Source organism: Amblyomma mixtum, chromosome 1 (genome assembly GCF_055824585.1).
Source record: "Amblyomma mixtum isolate Tamu chromosome 1, ASM5582458v1, whole genome shotgun sequence".
NCBI lineage: Eukaryota > Metazoa > Arthropoda > Arachnida > Ixodida > Ixodidae > Amblyomma > Amblyomma mixtum.
The window spans coordinates 17,669,568-17,689,985 of record NC_143012.1 but is presented as its reverse complement, the minus strand read 5'-3'; the positions used below and the strand labels follow the sequence as shown (position 1 = coordinate 17,689,985).

Genomic DNA, 20,418 nt, shown 5'->3' with positions numbered 1-20,418 from the left:
AGTGAACAATCGCGTAGCAGGATGCAGCACTCAGGCTTTCGCCTTTCACCGCTTTAGCCGCTAAAGTTCCTCGTAATTTTTTCCTAGTGTACGCCGTTTAGAAAATTTTCAAATAAGGTTTCTATGTTCACTACACGCAGCTTACCTGAAGAGTGGCTGGTGCATTGCCTTCGGCCATGCGGGCTTTGCTGCTGCTGCTGATGATGTCCTCAGGCTGAATGGCACATACCCACGGCGGTGGATTGGCCAGGGTGCATAGCGGATACGAACGCAGTCATGTACAGGGAATGGAGTATATTTAAAATTTTGGGACGCAGAGCTAGAATTTGTACCAAACAAAAAAAATACGGAGAAGGAAAAGTTGTGAATTTTGCTGCTGTGCGCTGCGACCGCCTTCTTCTTCTCCACATGACCGCCTGGTGACTTCGTTGTCTTTCAATAGCTGCTCCGGTGAGGGCTCTCTAAAACACACAGTGACGAGGAACGAATGTGGTTTCGACTACAACAAATCGCATGGTTAAAAAAATAGGCTAAAGTGTCCGGTTTTATCTCTTCTCACCGCAGGCGCCTATCGACCAATGGAAAACTGAAAAAATACCTCTATATTGACATTCCTGTGGATTCCAATGACTCGAAGTAGCTGAAAACTTTGTGTTTAGTTTTGAGCTTCAGTAATTATTTTTGTCATGAGATAATTTACGGTGGACTCAATGCCGCACTGTAGTCTTTGCTGGTTAGCGCGGGCATGAAAAAATTATCGTCGAAAACATACCGTTGATATTGCATTGGCTGCAGCAAGATACCATTTCACATTGCTTGGACCTGTACGCGCCCTGTTGTGGATATTGGTGCATTGACGAACAGATACACCGGGAATCGTGGCCACGCTGTTCACCAACTAAGACGTGCTTTTTGCTGTCGTAGGATCGCTTCGCGCCGTGCTGCCCATCTGCTGATTGACCCTGGTCGTCGAAGGAGCAGCCGCACGGCCCTCGCCACATCACGCAGCGACAACGCATGCATGATAAAAGCTGTGACGTAACATCGAAGACAACGCCACTCTACTACAAAAAGGGATGATCGCCTTCGCCGCCTCGGGAATCGTGGCCACGCTGTTCACCAACTAAGACGTGCTTTTTGCTGTCGATCGCTTCGCGCCGTGCTGCCCATCTGCTGATTGACCCTGGTCGTCGAAGGAGCAGCCGCACGGCCCTCGCCACATCACGCAACGACAACGCATGCATGATAAAAGCTGTGACGTAACATCGAAGATAACGCCACTCTACTACAAAAAGGGATGATCGCCTTCGCCGCCTCGGGAATCGTGGCCACGCTGTTCACCAACTAAGACGTGCTTTTTGCTGTCGTAGGTAGGAATTTTCCCTATTCATTTCGTTTCTTTGAACTATAAGTCTGTGGCCATTGATTCCCAACTGACTTGTGATTCTGTGATTTGCTTTCCCTTGGTTCCCTGCTTTTTATTTAATGGGGATCGATGTGTGTACGTACCGAGCGCGCATTGGCACGTTTTTCGCTCACCAGCGTCGTGATCACACTCATGGTTGTGGCTGGAGAGGGGCACCCGGACTAATCCGCGTGCTTTGCCCAAGACCGTCTGTGGTGCTGCTGACTCTTTTTTCACTGTTACTGCTTTGTTCTGGGGATGTCGAGGCAAACCCTGGTCCAAAGATGGACGACGTTTTAGCTCTCATCAGTGAATGCCATAGTGAAACCACAGCCACCCTAGCTGCAATCAAAAAAGACATAATCAGCATAAAAACGCGGGTTAAAAACATTGAACAGAACATCGGAAGTGTCCCCGAAATTGGGAACAATGTCGAGGCGGTGAAGTTGGGCATCGCAAAAACAAGTGAAGAGCTGGCAGATGTAGTAGACGACATGAATAACCGCATGAGACGAAACAATCTGCTCATCAAAGGCCTCCCCGAAGCAGAACAGGAGGGTTTTGCCGAATCTGAACGTATTGTGAAGAATTTCTTCTCCACCCACCTCGATTTAAACGTCACTGACATCGAACGTGCTCATCGTATAGGACAGCGCCGCTCAGGAATTAACAGACCATTAATTGTGAAATTTCTCAACTTTAAAGCAAAAACAGAGGCTTTGCGCAACGCTCACAAACTGAAGGACTTGGAATCAATGACAGTATGGCTGGAGGAGGACTTCTCTCCCAAGGTTCAGTTAGCGCGCAAGAAGTTGCGAGACTTCGTCAAGACAAATCGGGACGAAAAGGAACGTTTCCGCATACGCTTCAACAAATTGCATTTTAGGGGGAGTACCTTTATGTATGATGCAGCTACTGGCAGTGTCGTAGAAATACGCCAAAATAGACCGAGCACAGAACGAGACGAACAAGCTTCGGCCGAAACCAGCCAAACCAACTCTCAGCCAAGCGAAGAACAACCAAACAAAATTTCAGACTGACTTCCCCCGCCCGACCATAGCAAACACATGGACACCAATAACGTTTCGGTTCTCTTGGCAAACTTCCGTAGTATAATACCGAAACTTCACGTTCTCAATTCATTCATCTACACATGTTCCGCGGATGTCATTGTCGGCACTGAAACCTGGCTTTCGGACGACATCCCCGACTCTGAATTGTCATTTCCGCCTTCGTTTCAAATTTTTCGTGAAGATAGGATCGGTTCTCGAGGGGGAGGAGTAATCATAACAATAAAAAAGGAATTTCGCCCGACTGTTATACCTATTGACACAGGACTGGAAATGATTTGGGTCTCGGCACATGTTGGAACTAGAAGAATTATCTTAGGAGTTCTTTACAGACCTCCTGACTCTGCATCTGATTTTACTGATTCCCTGAATGAAGCCTTAGAGCAGATAACACTTAAACATCCCAAATCAATTCTTGTCCTGTGCGGAGATTTTAACTATCCTTATATCAACTGGTTGGATTATTCTGTCAGCCATCATAATAACCGAGCCGAATGTATTTGCTTTCTCAATCTGATGCAACTTTATCAACTAACTCAGCTGGTTCGTGAACCCACACGTGGCGATAATACCTTAGATCTAGTTTTCACCAACCATCATGACCATGCGTCCGCTTCTGTGCTGGAGGAAATCAGCGACCACAAGATTATTCACTGCCGCTTCAGCTTGCCTCGCCCTGATAACACAAGGATCAGCAAAGAGATACTGGATTACGCACGTGCAGATATACCTAAAATGAATAGCATTCTAACAAGCTTTGCAGCTGATTTCCGCCACGACTTCACTAAACGTACTACGAATGAAAACTGGTGCTTATTTCGTGATAAATTAAAAGAACTTGAGAAGATATGCGTTCCCAAATTCACAGTCTCAAACCGAATAAATGATCCCTGGTTCACTAACGAATGCAAAAGGTACTTAAACAGAAAAAAGAGGGTATACAGAAGAGCTTCAAGAACTAATGCACCACTCGACTGGATGAAATATAAGGAAATTGCTGCGCTTACTGAAAGAAAACTCGAAGAAGAAAAACAAAAATACTATAACGACACACTTCCGAAACTATTAAAAAGTGATCCCAAAAAGTTTTGGCGCACTGTAAATCCTAAAAGCAGCAACATTTCACCAGTACTAACTACAGGAGAGGGCTCGCCCTTACCGTTAGACGAGTGCGCCGAAATCTTCAACAAATCTTTTAGTGACATGTTCACAAAAGAACTCCCCACTGATAATTTACCGCCCATTTCTCCAGCATACATAAGGTTTCAATTTGCACCTATTACTATCACAACAAATGGCGTCGCCCGCGCAATCGACAAGCTAGAACTAAAAAAGGCCCCAGGACCCGATGGGATCAGTACAAAGATTCTGAAACTAACATGTCACGAATCATCTGGTTTGCTCGCGCTGATATTTCAACAATCTCTGGATACAGGACAGCTCCCGGACGACTGGAAACAAGCACACATCATTCCCGTACACAAATCAGGAAGTAACACCGATCCAAACAACTTCAGGCCTATCTCACTTACTTGCATCTGCTGCAAACTACTAGAGCATATCTTCTTTTCCCACATCATGAACCATCTGAACCTAAATAACTTACTTCTCGAGAACCAGCACGGATTCCGGCAAAACCGATCATGCCAGTCACAACTCTTTGAGCTTGTGACTGACCTTCATCAATCCGTACACATGTCTCATCTCACAGACACCATTTTCATTGACTTTACAAAAGCTTTTGACCGTGTTGCCCACAAACGCCTACTACTGAAGACCCGAAATTTACAGCTCGACGACAAAACAACTACATGGATCGAGCAATTCCTAACCGATCGTTACCAGTCGGTCAAAATTGAGAACCTCATTTCAAAACCCACTCGCGTATTATCCGGTGTCCCGCAGGGCTCAGTATTAGGGCCATTACTTTTTCTAATTTATATAAACGACATAGCCTCTAATATTACTTCATCAATACGGCTTTTCGCAGATGACTGCGCAATATACAGGCAGATAACCACCCCGACTGATGCACTAGCTCTCCAATCAGATCTAACAGAACTAACTGAATGGTGTTCAACGTGGCAGATGGATATCAATGTCAGCAAAACTAAGCATGTAAGATTCTCTAGCGTAGCAGAAACATCACAGAATAATTACCGGTTAAATAATAGTGGGATTGACTCCGTGTCGTGTATAAAATATCTGGGAGTGTTTTTCAGTCAGAACTTAACCTGGGATGCTCACATTGAATACATAACTAATAAAACCTTTAAAAAAATTGGTCTCTTGAAACGCCGTCTACCCCTTGCGAACGCTGAAACACGGCACAGCGCTTATACAACGCTTATCAGGTCGTCTGTTGAATACGCTTCTGTTATATGGAACCCCTCCCACGCGATTCTTACAAATGCTCTAGAAGCAGTACAAAATAAAGCCGTCAGATTCATACTGTCATCCTACTCACGTCATCAAAGCGTATCAGCAATGAAGCAAGCCATCAGTCTTCAACCTCTTGCTACACGTAGAAAGTTCGCCCGGTTGTCATTATTTCACACCTTATACTATAGCGAAACGCCGTTCTCCCGAAATCATATCTTTCCTGCACCTCATTGTTCAGCTCGCCTGGATCATGCGCATAAGGTACGTCCGATTTTCGCTCGCACACTAAAATATCAGAAGTCACCGCTAGTTTTGTCAATTAATGAATGGAACTCATTGCCATCCAGCATTGTCGGCCATACTGAATTATCATCGTTTCAAACAGCTTTACTAACATTTTTGAACACAGAAAATGCGTCATAGAGTGCTAGATGATTTACCGTGTCCGTGACTTTTTGGCGGTCCTTTTTTGCTTTGCCATTTCTTGTGTGCTGAACAGCTCCGGAGCCTCTTTTGTGTGCCATTGTATTTTTAGTTACTTATTTTGCCCTAATTATTACTCACTTGTTTGAACGTGTTGAATTTTGCGGTTTCGATGTGTTATACTGCACTTAACCAAATGTTACCCAAACTCTGCCTTCTGTATATTTACCATCATTTGTTATGAGTTGATTTGTTATGTGTGCTTTCTTTTAATCATTCCCCCCCTATGTAATGCCCTCTTCTGGGTCTTTAGGGTAAATAAATAAATAAATAAAATAAATAAATAAATAAATAAGAAACCGCTATGCGGCCGAGAATATCTGTAAGGTCGGAATCCCTCCTCTCCTCGAAACCAGCTGGGAAGAGCACCAGTTAGGAACAGCCGGTGATGACTCTTATTCCTGCGTTTATATTTTTTCGTTTCCGGCCGCTATAGGGCAGGCATGTCTACTTGCTGCAAATGAACTGCCTTATATATGATCATCATCAGCTTTTATGGCATATGCCCACTTGGGCAACCTCCAACCTTGGCCAGCAGTTTAACGTGCGGGTCGTTGGGACATACAACGCCGACAGCGACACCATTAACACCGACATTAAGAATGTCCTTTTTTTCACTGTCACAAGAAAGGGTAGAGAATTGTAGCAGGGAGACTCACTGATCGCTTCGGAGGCGGCGCTGCTTGCGTTCTTCTCGAGAACAACGAAGACAACACAGCGGAGAGCTCGCGCTGCGCGTTGCCAACGTCAGAGCGCGTTTCAGACCTGGCTGCTGTCCGGGCTTCCGAGGTATGACTGGCCTCACAGTGGTCGTCCTATACGCCAGCGTCCCCGTGGTGAGTGTCTGCTCTGTGCCAACTCTGGGCTTTCCTGATATAGGATTTCTCCCCGCTAGGTGTCTTCAGAACGGGTTAGCTTGCTGGAGAGAATAGACGACTTCAACAGCTCCTTATTGTCGCGAAAGCAACACTACTGGAGCCCAGCTCGGCTAGTCGTGTATGCTCTTGGCTGTGCGGTTACCAAACGACCTTGAGTCGCCGTTGCCTAGCAAACCGACTTACCCGAGCTTACCGAAGTTACTCGGTTGGGCTCGGGTAAGATCGGAAGAGCGTGGGGCCAGCTGCGCGAAAGGTTGCTCGGGAAGAGCAACATGGGTCGCACAAGTCCTGGATGGATGGATGGATGGATGGAAAGGAGCGCCCCCTTTGAAACGGGGTGGTGGCAATTGCCAACATGCTCAGCTTTTCTTTATTATTTTTTGTTTACTGTGTTAGCAATTCTCATTAAGAATCGCTATCATCTTTTCCTACGGTTTCCTACAATTTTAACCTAATGCGACATCTCTGCTTTTCAGCCACCAATCCTCCAATCGCTTTTTGCTAACTTCCACTGCAGATTTATTTACATGAACATTGTTATTTTTAAACCCTAGGGCCTCAGGAAGAGTGACTGCGCCTGCATCGACATCTGGATGGATACCCTCACATTTGATTATGAGGTGTTCAATTGTTTCCACAGATCTTCCACACACTGCACATGTGTCAGCTTCTTCGTTTAATTTCTTTTTGTAGCTGCGCGTTCTAAGACACCCTGACCTAGCTTCAAAAAGTAGGGCACTGCCTCTTGATTTATCATAGAAAAATTCTTTCCTGATCTGCCTTTTCCAGTATCGATATAGTTCCACACTGTTTCTTTTTCATTGAATGCATCCAATTTTTAACTTCCGCGTTTTTAAACTGTCGTTTAGTGCTCTTTCTTTCTCCGTCCTCATGACCGGCATACTTACTGTTTAGTTTTCTAGTTCTTTTCCGCCACTGTGAGTCAACGCTCTTTCTGTATAAATATTTAAATACCTTAGCTGCCCACCTGTTATCGTCCAATTTCCTCAGGCGTTCTTCATATAGTATTTTACTCTATATGAGGTATGAGGACATAACGCCATCTATGAATGTTAAATAGGGAACGAAAAATTCTGCATTCATGTGCGTTCACCCTCTACTGATATCGCGTCGTGCTCTTAAAGTGGAGCTTAATTGCCCGCTCCAGTTGGAGAATGAACACCTGCTCTCGCACGTGTTCTCGATTTAACTTGGTTAAACCCCCCATCAGTTTTTTGTGACCTGAGCAGCTGGAAAAAGGTGATAAAGGTTGTTAGCGAGATATAGACGGCATGAATTGTTTTGCTGTTGTCTGGTGTGTACCTTCGAGGCAATAACCGAGACTCGGGTATGACTCGCGTTAAGGTTTGTCCAGGTTTATTAACCACGTGACTGCAAAACTATACGTACATGACCATCCGGTTACACTTCAGCCCTGCAGCGCCAGCCCGACTTTGCAATCGTTGTAAAGTTCATTTCTTGGCCATTCTTCCAATCGAGAAAACCATTGAAAGCAATTGGAGATACCAGTTGGTTCCATTTAGATTTTCCGATTGGAACAGTTTGGTTCCGTTTGTTTTCAGTCAACTGACCAATTGGACCCCACTGGATCCAACCCATCTGACCAAATGGACCCATTAGGCTAGGCAGTTATTTCAGCATTTTTCTACGCAACAGGAATCAGCGTGGTTTAATGTCAACAGACACGTATACAGTACATCACACACAAGAAACACTACACATTGAGTCAATAGTCGCGCATATTAGCTCAATACGCATATCCAGAGAGCACACTTCTGCTCCAAATTATTATGAGGCCTCACCCCATTTATGAGGCTTTCATGCTGCGGCCAGTTGCACTTGCCCACTGAGCGCAGTTATTTAATTTAATTTCGACCGCAGTGGTGGCGCAGATGATTAATACAATTTAGTAGGTTAAGCTGCTGATAACCCTTATTATAAGAACCATATTAGTTCTGCATTGTTTGTCAGATATGCAAACATTCATTGGATATATTAAGCGCCGTTGGGTAGGCCATTTGGATGCATTGGGTAAGACCCATTGGCGCACCAAATGAAAAACTGGTACAATTACAATTGGATATTAAATTTGGACCATCCAATTGGAACACCATTCCAACTGGAACCATTAGGATATCCAATTGGTTCCAATGGTTTTTTTGACTAGGCTGCTGATTAAGTTGCGAACACAATTGGGAAATGTTCCAAACAGCATGTTGTCAGTCCGCTATGGCCCTGTACGTGTTCCTCTTTCTAGTCGTCATTTCTTCCATGTGCGCACGTCAAAATCTGTCACCGACTGGATCCAGACACTGGCTTCTGCCTCTTTTAAATAAAATTTCAGGGCTCCTCTCATTAGCGGTACACGGTAGTTGATCGGTAGCAGATCCTAACATTGAGCGGAAAGAAAAATTTTCAGGTTTTTGCTTTCACATCCGAGGTGAAGAAGTTGCAGGGGTATATTGACTATGGCCATCGTCTTTGCACTCTATTGCCGCGCTCACTCAATTGTTCCAATGAACCATCACGTGACCATGACGTATTCCTTCACCACAGCGTCCATGCTTCTATGCCGATTGGCATAACATTGTTACTGACTACGATCAAAACGAGGCAGTTTTTGGCTACGACGCAACAAGACAATGCGGCTGTGATGCCAGGCAGTTGACCCCCGAGGAAGTCTCGCACAGAGCTACTGTGTACAGTCAACAGTGAAGTATGATCCTCACACTGCCATCGCTTATTCTCGGTGCATCAGCTTACTACACCAAAAAAATGAGAATTAGATACTCGGCCTCGGGAACACACACATCTAAATTCAATTACTTTTCGTTTAGTATGCTTCATTTCAAATACTGCGTGCTTCATTTATTAGGAACAATGAATTCTACGCCTGGAGTAATTTTCCGGAGCCCTTAACTACTGCGTCCCTCATAGCCTGAGTCGCTTTGGGACGTTACACCCACATCAGCCACAAATTTTAGCGTTTTACGGCGACAGCCGTTATTGGTTAGGAAACCCAGCTGCCGAGTGGGTTCACGTGACTACATCCGGGATTTGCGAGGGGGGGAGAGGGGGAAGAGGGAATAGTGAAGAAGACGCTGTGACGATGGTAGCCAGGAAACAGGAAGAGGGCTTATAAGAGGGGAAAAGGAGACAAGCCATAGAAACTGCCAAGGAGATGGCCAGGAGGCATGGAAAAAAAGGCAGTGTAGGGCGACTGCAATACCCTGGTGCTCCCTGCACTTTAGGAAGGCGCGGCGTGCACACAGAAAAGGAAAGCAGCAAATGATGTTGCGGGGAAAGAAACTATAGCCACTAGGAGCGGAAAACGGAGCGCGCAGTGTGCTCGGTTTGGGTTAGACGTGTTCCCTTGGCTATACTGTGTTCAGGAAAGTAAAAACAGCGCTAAATTCTACACAAACCACCCAGAAAAACGGACAGGACACCGCCCGTCCTGTCCATATTTCTATGTGGTTTGTGTAGAATTTAGCGCTGTTTTTACTTTCCTGAACACAATGTCAAACCAACTAGCCCAGAAAAAGGTACTGTTAAACGAACTCCCTTGGCTATCCTTGACCTCTACGGATCGAAGGCATGTAGCCGCTGAGCTTTTCATGGCATGCGCTTGTGTCGGCATGCAGCTGCCATATGTCACCGAAACGAGTGTTTGACGTCGAAGAACAAGCCGCTTGGAAGCGCAAGCGTTTGTAGCTAGCTATTTTTGAGAGGCCCTGCAAACAAAGCAGTAGCACATCTACGCGCTCAGCAAAGTGGCCAAAAGATAGCTGCAGCGAAAGATAGAAGAATAGTAAGAATCGTCGGCCTAACTGAGGCACAATGGCAAGAGGGGAGAGAGCACTTCGGAGTTCGAATGATCGTAACGAGACTGAAATGGTAACGTGCCCGGGTATTGCGGTGGCGAAGCTTATTTAGTAGCAGGACATATGGGCTTGTTGACAGGGGTCTAGCAGTGGTAAATACCTACATGGCTGCAAATGCCGAGTGGGAGTGCGATTTCTGGATGGCCCACCGCATTCTTGTGAGGCATGCGATCAGCTTTGGATTGAACTGGACTTTGAAAAGGCGTCTTTCCCTAATTGGGTTCTTCAGTGTGGCGTTGTTGGAACAAACAGCGGGACGTCTATGAATTTGTGCTGGAGCAAAATGGTGGTTTGAGCTAGTTGGTACATTTTCAAAATTTCACCAGCGCTGCGACTAGGAACAAGAACAGAGAAGGAAGACAAGGACAAGCGCTTGTCCTTGTCTTCCTTCTCTGTTCTTGTTCCTAGTTTTTGAATTTGTGCTGTTCGTGGAACTCCCATGGGTCGTCGCGAAAGCGGAAAATTATATTAGTTACGAAGCACTGGAAGGACTCTGCGTGGCCGAAGAACGGGATTTTAATGGCAACGTGTTCTATGTCACCAACTCGTATAGCAGAAGAGCTTGGTCTGCACGTGTACTTAAAACCCTGACACAGACCAACCGTGAACAACTGCACAGTGGTGAAACTGGTGTTTCGGAAGGAAACTCATAGCGTTGACCGTCTAAATTTAGCGATACGCTTCAGTGGTCATAAGCCTACTAGGTATTTTGCAGTGTAATCAATTTTGAATGGTAATGAAGCATTTGTCCTGGCTGTATAAGTTTGTACAACTTGTGTGCCGCAAAGCCTGAAGCTCACAGACTGTCACCGCTATTCTTTCGCAGGATGCGGCAAGGAACTGGGAATTTTCATTGCTACTTAAGGTCAGCGAGAAAATGCGGTAAGCACAGCAGCGTTCGAAGAAACGTTGTGCGCCTCATTTAGCAAGATTCATGTGCGTGGAAAGACTAGTCGAACATTTTGACATGTTAGAATCTATTATTCTTTTACTACTCTTCACTTCGCCGTCTCTCTATAGCCACTATATGTGTTCGTGGTTTGCTTAGCCATAATGGACGAAGCTTATCGTTTTTGTTATCCGTACCACTTATGTTAGCTGCTGCACCTTCCCATCAAAACAGCAACATAAACAGAAGTACAGATTTGTTGAATTCGCACTAAGAGATTAATATAGTTCTCATACCGTTTGAAATGCAGGTCCGTATCTGCGCTAGCGGAAACCTCAGCCTTTCTTCAGGCTTACACGTAACCCGAAATCACCGGTTACGGCGATACATGTAAGGTATTCCTATGAAATTGTCGGAAAGCTGCAGCTGCACTTTAGGCACCATGACGTCAACGTAAGTAAAGGCGGTAGTAGTGCTTCGTGAGCGCATCACTTGAAAGGGTTACGTGCTGACAGTTTTGTTTCGAAACCATCTCAGTTCATTCCTTGACAGGAACCGTAAGTAAACACACCATGCAAGTAAAATGTTCGCAGTTTCAGCTGAAATATTAATAGCTATTTCTCTCGCCGCGCTGCACTGTCTCGCACCCGGTGGTGCGAGATTCTGCGCGGTTCCCCGCTACAGCCTCATCTTCAGAGGCTGTCATTCCAAAGGTGAGCAAATGTGCTTCAAACTATATCTCCTTCAGCGTGCTTCTCTTTTTTACTATGCTGCGCCTCTTTTTTAGGTTAAACCGAAAGGCGTCGTAGTAACTGGTGTCCGCGACTCGCGAGCTTAACAAAAGTGGCAGAGCGGTAGTCATTACTGGCGGAGTTTTTAACTTGGAGAAGTGGCTTTAGAGATGGAGAACGTAGGTAACGCTGACAAGCCCTGTATTGACTGGCTTGCGTTTTGTTTTCCAACTCCAAACTCGCTTCTCTCAAGTTAAGCGAAGCGATGGCATAAAAGATGCTGTTTTCAAACACACGATGCCCTGTTGCTTCGTTTGTTTCTCGGGTTTGTTTTCTCATCCCATAAACTAGCAAGATCAGTTGCACTGATCTTGCACAGGTCGCTGTTCGTGTTCGTCGTGTGGGTTCACGACGAACATGTTCGTGAACAGTTCATGCTCTCGATTTTCATCGCCTATTCCCATCGTCATTCTTTCGCATGGGTGGCAGTGACCATTTCCATGAAGATCTGTCACCCATTGGTATCATCCGACAAGCGTTAGCAAGGGAAGTCCGTACTCATGCTAATGTTTGAAGGACGATGAAACACTTCTACGTAACTGGCGGATGTGCCTCAGCATTTCTGGCCTTTGCTTTTTTACTGTAATCTGTGTTTATCCTTACCTCACGAGAGAGTGGTGTTGCTGGCTCTGTTTTGCGTCGCCTTCTTTTATTTTTCGGGCGCATCACTGCGGCGTTGGTGATGCCCTTTCCCGCCGTTTTCTTGTCTGGCGCAGAGAGCGGACCGGGTGAGACTGTCAGCTCGTCCACAGCTGAAGGTGACGAGAGCAATCCAAGGACTCCCGACCCTTGCCCCTTTTCGTATGACGGAAAGGAAGGTACTGAGGCGTGAAGGACGACACATATCCCGTCGCGGAATACGATGTCCGGCATACCGTAAGCGCTGTCCTCGCAGCGCCAGCGTGCAATCGAATTTCAACGCTTTGAATTGATGCTATAGTTTAAACAGCGTTACCGTTCACTGTTACCGCCAGCGGCCAATAGCGCATGCGCAAATGGCCAAGAAGGACACAATGGTAGATGATTCGTCCTGTGTTCGTCGCATTTTTTTCCGTACATTTCTCAATTCCACTGTGCGCTACTCTGGGCCCTAAGGGGCTAGGTGGTGTTTTGCTGCGCATACGCTTTTTCCGGCTTTGGTAGAGGGAACATTTAGCTACATATACGGCAAGACAATGTTAAAACACTCGGATGAGAGCGTGCGTACAGTTATGCGTACAGCGGGTTTTGGTACTTGTGTAATGAGCATTGTAGAAATTTTCCCTTATGCACTCTTTTGAGAACCTCGAAATACAAAGTTTACTTCGCAGCGGGAGCAGCTACTTGGAGCATACCCGCAGTGGATACACCCGCGTGTGGGAAAACAGTAGCGTAAGGAAGACCAGACTGTTAATTTCCCGTGCGTAAAACATACTGAAGAATATCCCCAGTCTTTACGTACACCCCATTGCACGCATCGCCTGGGCTCCCGGCCACGCGTCCCTTCCTGGCGCCGAGTGCGCACATGCGCTCGCCACCGGGCGACGCGCGGTCACATCTCAAAGACGATGCACCACCGACAGCGCTAATCACGTACTCGCACACCATGGAAGGCTACCGACTTCAGCTAAAAAGACTTCTACCACACAACCCATACGTCTCCAGAGCGGATCCCATGGAGCGGCTCCAGCAGGAGACGAACTTCTATCCGAATCTCTACCCCAAGCACACCTAATGCCCTTCGCCATACCGCTCAACGAGCCCACACTCAACCTTTACACGGGACGCTGCTCACCGCAAAAACTCGTAGCTGAGGTGAAGGAGCGCGTTGTTTGAGACGACCAAAGACGACGATTGGCTGCTCAGTCTGTGGGCAAGAAGGAACATTGTTAGGGAATGGTAGGTGCCGCCCAAGGCGTGAACCCTGGACGTGGATGGTGTTGATTGTTTTCGAAGGTTATCTAAACGCGGTGCTTATAGTCCGTAGGATGAGATGATTTCGTGGTGACCTGGTCATACAGTTTCATTAAACCTTCTCACTAGTCCATAGCGAAACTTGAAGGCACCGCGCAGGAACGACCGAAAGGATTGTCACCGCTCTGACACTACTATGGCGGCCGAAGTTCAGCTGTTGTCGTGGCTCTGCACCAGCTTCAAAGTATCGTTTGCAGAAAACGTTGTCTGACCTATGCCATGACGGTGTCCTGTAGTTCCTCGCTTGAGTTGAATCGCCCCCCTCCAACCAGTTGATCACAGAAAAAGACTGTTTCAAGTCACACATGGGGAAGCTGATTAGTGGTGAACTCTCGCTTTTCGCTCAAAATTTGATCCACTCAATTCACAAGTTGTACTACTGCCACAGCATACTCTGTCAAGGAACCTTCACCGTGAGCGCCTTTTCTGCTATCTGGAAATTTCATTCGCCATTATCGCACAAGGCTGTCATTAACACAGCCCTCAACGCGAACAGTGCTCGTTCTACAGTGGATTTCCTCTACAGTATGCCTGACCACTGCAAAAATTTGGGACAACTGTGTTGCTGGCACTTGGCGGGATTCTTGATTGTCGAGACTATGCTGACAAGCTCACAGCGAAGCTCCTATTGATGCACTGGTTGCGGCAACGCAGGCGTTATTGCGCTGCCAGCTGCGCGTACGGAACTCGCAGCCTTCGGTCACATGCGATGGTTTGTGGCGGCGTCATCAGCTTGAAAGGAAACATCCCTCGTAGAAGTTTGGTTTGGTTTTATTTGTGGGGTTTAAAGTCCTAAAGCTACTCATTCTATTAGGGACGCCGTAGTGAAGGGTGCGGCAGTTCAGGTATGCTGTTATTTTCGTTGTACCTAATGTACTGTGAGTACTGCTGTTCCATCTTCACTGTCTTTCTCTGTAGTAAGCAGCGCTCTTGTTTTCCCTTTATCACTGCGTTTCTGCCCTGCCTCGAACCTCGAGAACTAAGCACTATTATCGGAGCACCGCATGGTTAAGTGCAAAAAGACCGCCTGGAGATGTGAAGTAAAAATTCTCAAGGTTATAATTTTCCCCTAACCCGGATAGTTGGCATTGAAAGGGGGGGGGGGGGGCTACAAGCAAATCGATAGTTAACAGCTGTACCGCATCACGCCCTCATCCTCTCCCCAAGGTTACTTCTTTCCAGGCTTACCTGTGTAATACATCGCCGTCGACGGGGCGTTCTCCAACGTGGTCACGTGACCCCGGGTGATTCGCAGTGGCCGGTGTACGCGCATTTAGCCTGGTCTCGCAATGAAATCAAGCATTACTAAGTGTGACCGTAAAACCAGGTGGTAACTAAATGGTAACATCGGATGATAGCTGGTGGTAACTATGTGGTAACCGGGTGGAAGGAAGGTAGTAAGCTAGGGCTGTATGTGGTGGTATCCGGTAGTAACCAGGCAGGAGCGGGGGGGTAAGCAGGGGATAACCAGATGGTAAACCGGAATGGTAAACTGCGAAACACAACGTTATAGGGCACATATTCGCTCTAGCTAACTCGGCTAAGCTCGGGTAAGTTCGTAGGAGCGTGGCCAGATGCGCGAGAAGCTGCTCGGGAAGAGCAACATACGTCGCACAGTCTCTATGGGTGGCTGTGACAGGAATAGCCAGTGTAGTTGCTGATCGCTTAATCGCTGCGCCACTGCGCTGGTAGTGGTATGAGGACTAGAAGCCGGCTATGAATGTTAAGTAGAGAATGTGCAATTCTGAATATATGGGCATTAAGCCACGGAGCTCCGAATGGTGTGCGGTTTGGTGGCCAACGGGAACTAAGTTACACAAACGCACCGACTAACCACAGACATAACCAATCACAAAGTATCAAAGGGAACAGCAGTAGTGCAGAGTGCTTGCGCGTTCATAGCACGTAAGGAGACTTAAGTGTCCCTAGTAGTTCTATATTACCCCCCCTGTAGACAAGACAAAGCAAGACGGTGCTTCTTTTCGTTGCTCGCCTCACACAGGACCCAAGCCCGAGAAGTGGGGTGAGCTGACCTGCCTGAAGGAGGAGAACATGTGCGGCAATGGCGACGCCCAGTCACCCATCATCCTGCCCGCCTTCGATCATCACGCCTTTACGGAGGGGGACCTCGAGTTTAAGGGCTACGAGACAGAGTTGAAGAAGTTCGACGTCGACGTGGCGACGGGACATGCAAGTGAGTCCCCGCATAGTGCCTCTAAATCCCCCAAAAGGACATCACTTGCAACCCGCCGTGGTGGTTCAGTGGTTAAGGCGCTCGGCTACCGAGCCGGGGTACCCGGGTTCGAACCTGACCGCGGCGGCCGCATTTCGATGGAGGCGAAACGCAAAAAGGCGTCCGTGTGCTGTGCTACATCTGTGCACGTTAAAAATCGTCAGGGGATCAAAATTATTCCGGAGCCCTCCACTACGGCGCCCCTTTCTTTCTTTCTTTCTTTCTTTCTTTCTTTCTTTCTTTCTTTCTTTCTTTCTTTCTTTCTTTCTTTCTTTCTTTCTTTCTTTCTTTCTTTCTTTCTTTCTTTCTTTCTTTCTTTCTTTCTTTCTTTCTTTCTTTCTTTCTTTCTTTCTTTCTTTCTTGCTTTCTTTCTTGCTTTCTTGCTTTCTTGCTTTCTTTCTTGCTTTCTTGCTTTCTTGCTTTCCTTCTTTCTTTTCTTCTTTCTTTCTTTCTTTCTTTCTTTCTTTCTTTCACTTCCTCCTTTATGCCTCATACGGCGCATTTCGGGTGTCCATCGACATACATGAGGCAGTTACTGCATAGGTTACTGCGCCATTGCCTTTTCTCAAAGCCAGTTTTTTTTCATCTTTCATCCCTTGCGGTGACTATGTGGGAGCGTGATGAATAGAGTACAGTTTTTTTTTTAATTTTCTTTCTAGAGAAAGAGGCACCTGAGGCAAAGTACTGAGAAACCTGACGGGGCCTCGGCACCATAATACAGTTTTAATGAGTAGACAAATGACATGATTAGAAAAAAGAATTACATCCCAACATAATTAGCACAGACATATAGGAATTACACACGAAAGAGCTACAGGAATACAAACTATACAACGAGAATCAAAGAAACAATATAATTACACTTATACATACAAGTAAATACTAGTAAATACTTAAAAGAGGATCGACTATTATGCCTAAAGCTTGAGGTTTTAAAGGAAAGAAAATTCAATATTGTCGACAATATGGTATTGTTTAATGTTTCGTTTAAAAGTAGTATTGCTGACTATTAAGTTAGATTGCTTAGTTAATGTCTCTGATCCGATAGGAACTGAGCTAAGCGGGATCAGGGCGTAGATAAGGGTTGCATCATGTTTCCCTTACACGTGAGGGACGTGGGCTGCCTATAGTCCTCATATAGTCATATAGTCGGGGAGCTCTCCAAAGGATACAGCGCGGGGTTAAGAGGATGACTCAGGAGAGAGAGGACTTAATTATTCAATTAACTTTAGGTTTCCAGTTTATTATAAACAAGGCGAAATGTACCAGCAGCGAAGAGCCAGTTGTTTCTGGTCCTGCACAGGCGGTTACGTGGTTCGAGCCTCCCAGGAGGTAAGAGTGGAGTTTTGATCGTTAGGACTCGTCCGTATCGGCTGGGTCATTTAAATCCAAATTTCGACACTGTTATATGATAGACCTTATGTCTTCAAATGACACCTCAAAAAATCGCCTTACGGGCCCATGCAGCGTGAAGCAAGGTATTTGTTCAGATGTTTAGTTACCCGGAAGAGCATTCAGGACCATAACAGACGTTGTAGTTTTCTCAGCTATGCAGGTGGGATACTCAAAATATAAGACTAGGTCATTGAAGGGCCGAATAAATTAATGAATAAATAAATAAATATTTCTGCATGTAATTTTTCCGGTATATTGCTACTCTAGTATCTACCGAAGCATAGAGAGGTTTGGATACACTGCATGAGTGAAACTGCAACGTAAGTCTGAATCGCTTCGTGACTCCGGCTAAATACCACTCTCGAAAAGAAGAGGCTTCGGGCAGCGTTTACGCAACGCTGTATGCTGACTTTCACCTGCTACATCCGGGAAATTAAAAGTTTCTACTGGCACTGCGCCAGCACAGGAACAATGTCCGTAACTTGTAGCGAGGGCATCGTGCGATCACGGAACATTCCGATGACTTTGACCACCCCATCGAATCGAATTCAAGCCTCGGATCCCTATGCGCCACTAAACGAAACGCAACACAAGAAGCACTGTTTCCATTGCCACCCGCTTGGCTCGCATGGCGGGGAGCTCTTCCCCAGAACTGTGGCAGTCCATCAAAGCTATGTTAGAAATCCACCTCTCTGTGCCCTAAGGCGTAAACCCTGAAGAAAGCGCCGAGTGGTCGCAGAAACGATGCTTCTATCCCCATGAGACGCTGCTGGGAGTTTCGCGTTCTTTTCTAACTCGCCTCCAGACCAGGCGGATCTCTGCCGATACATTCACGTTCGGACATCTCTACCTTTCGTTGTCAGAGCTTGCATAGTAGTGCGAAAACAATATTTGGCTCATTGTTGGCGTTACTGCTGACGTCAGGCGTAGCCTGTCCAATGTATATCTAGGCAAGGATTTTGCTGTAAGTATAAAAGAACGTCTCTGGGCTATGCTTTGAGTCTTGGCAGTTGCTAGACGCAACCAGTACTATAGCATCCGAAAGCGACTCCTCGCGTTATTCAGGCGGAAGCCTTTAATGTCTCATCGTTGTAAGCAGCAGTTGTCGACAGAAAATGTCACGCTTTTCAATTGGTGGAAACGGTCGTGACGTCACAGTGCGCGAATTTCAAACGGGGCCAATTGCACTTTGGCTAGTAACCATACAACCAATTGAAGGGATCGTATAGTGATGCTCCAAGTAAGTGGGACTGAGCTTAGTTAATTGTTTAATTACCCAATTAGCCTAATTAGCTTTACTAGTCAGGCGATATAAATAAATAAAAGCGATTAAGAAATTGGTCGAGCTCAGGAATCGAACCCCGGTCTTCGGCGTGAGAGACGAGCACGCTATCCACTCCGCCATGCCAGCTCGATGGTTTGGAATGAACAAAGGCGCGTCTAGTGAATACGGTGTCTTCACTCGCTCTCATCCTCCTCCATTCCCTTCCGGCGAGGTTTAGGTGTCCACCGACAAATGAGACACAGATACATTTCTTTTCCTCAAAAACCAATTTACCGACGAGCGAGGCATAGAACCGAATGGGCGATGGCGTTCTATGGACTCCTTGGCAGCATTGCAAGACGCTGTCGCGTTCCACTCTTAGGGGCGAAGCTTAACATCTTAACCACACATCAGTGACCACACTTTAGGTCAAAAAAGTGCCCCCCTGAATTTTGACGGGTGTCCACCGAGATATGTGAGACAGTTACTGCGTAATTTCCTTTCCTCAAATACAATTTTCATTTTCTTCATTACGGCTCCTCTTTATCTATCTTCTTTCACTGCCACCTCCCTTCCTCTACGGTGCGGTTCAGGTGTCTACCGAGATGACAGAGAATTACTGCGCCATTTCCTTTCCTCAAAAAGCGTTGCGTTCAAAGGGCAAGGCATCGCGCCGAACGGCTGGTGGCGTTCCGTGGACTCCCTGGCAGCGCTACAACGCGCTGTCGCGTTCCACTCCTAAAAGCGAAGCTTAAGCGTCATTAATTAGCTGTTAATTAGCATTCATGCATTAATCAGTAATTAACAATTAATTAGTGATTTGTCATCACTTAGTAATTAGTACTCTAATATATGTGACGCCACCAGTGCCACAGAAACAGCGAATGTGGTGCGGAAAACGCTTTCGCCTCTACCCACTTTAGACAGTCAAAGTGCCCCCTGAATTTTTAGCTCAGACCTGGTATTTGTGAGCATAGTTAAAGTGAAACTGCATAAGTTATACAAATCAACGAGCTTAAAAGGGTCGAATGTGTGAAGCTTGCAGGTAATGCATGCGAAGTCTTTTTGGGCTAGCACTTGAAATAGTGAAGTAATCGCCGATTGAATTTCGGACGCCCTTCAAGCTTCACCGCAGCGCACAACACCAAGTGGGGGGTGCATAATGACGTCATCGGAGGTATCGGTACATTTCCAATGCTCAAACGCCTGCTTTGAAGCAAAAAAAACCAACACCACCGAAGGCGAACCCTGATAAGGGTTGTTTGGCAGCGTCTAACGCGTGAGGGCAGGGTGTGGCTGAAAGACAACGGTAATTTGTAATCATACCTTCCGTGACGTCACGCTGAGTTTTCCTGCACTCCTCCGATGCATTGAGGAGAGGCGCAAAATTGAATCGTCGATTACGTCACTATGTTGAATGCTAGTGAAAAAACACTTGGCATGCTTTACCTGCAGCCTACATAGGTTTGAATCCTGGAATGTGGCGAAATTCTAAAAAAAGTGCTGCAGTTGCCATTTAAGCGCTTGTGAGCCCTCAACACATTATCTGTTGTTCCTTCGTATCCACCACAGTCGAGGTGGTGATCAAGGAAGAAACTCTGCCCTACCTGACTGGCAAGAACACCGTCGGGGATGACAAGTTCTACCTGAGGAGTTTCCACTTCCACCTCGGAATTGACGACACGAGGGGGTCTGAGCACACGTTCGAGGGAGTGACAGTCCCGTTTCCCATGGAGGTAAGTCCTAAGATGCTTACTGCGGTCGCCTGTG

At 46.4% G+C, this 20,418-nt stretch overlaps 1 protein-coding gene across 1 annotated transcript in view; it reads left to right on the top strand.

The window, feature by feature from the left end:
• Positions 1 to 15,808: 15,808 nt before the first annotated feature.
• LOC149365598 (carbonic anhydrase 2-like) overlaps positions 15,809 to 20,418 on the top strand; it is a 30,678-nt gene continuing 26,068 nt past the window's right edge. Inside the window, exons 1-2 of the mRNA XM_089568903.1 lie at positions 15,809 to 15,950; positions 20,221 to 20,384. Coding sequence (XP_089425029.1) covers positions 15,809 to 15,950; positions 20,221 to 20,384 — 306 coding nt within the window. The remainder of the gene's footprint in view (positions 15,951 to 20,220; positions 20,385 to 20,418) is intronic.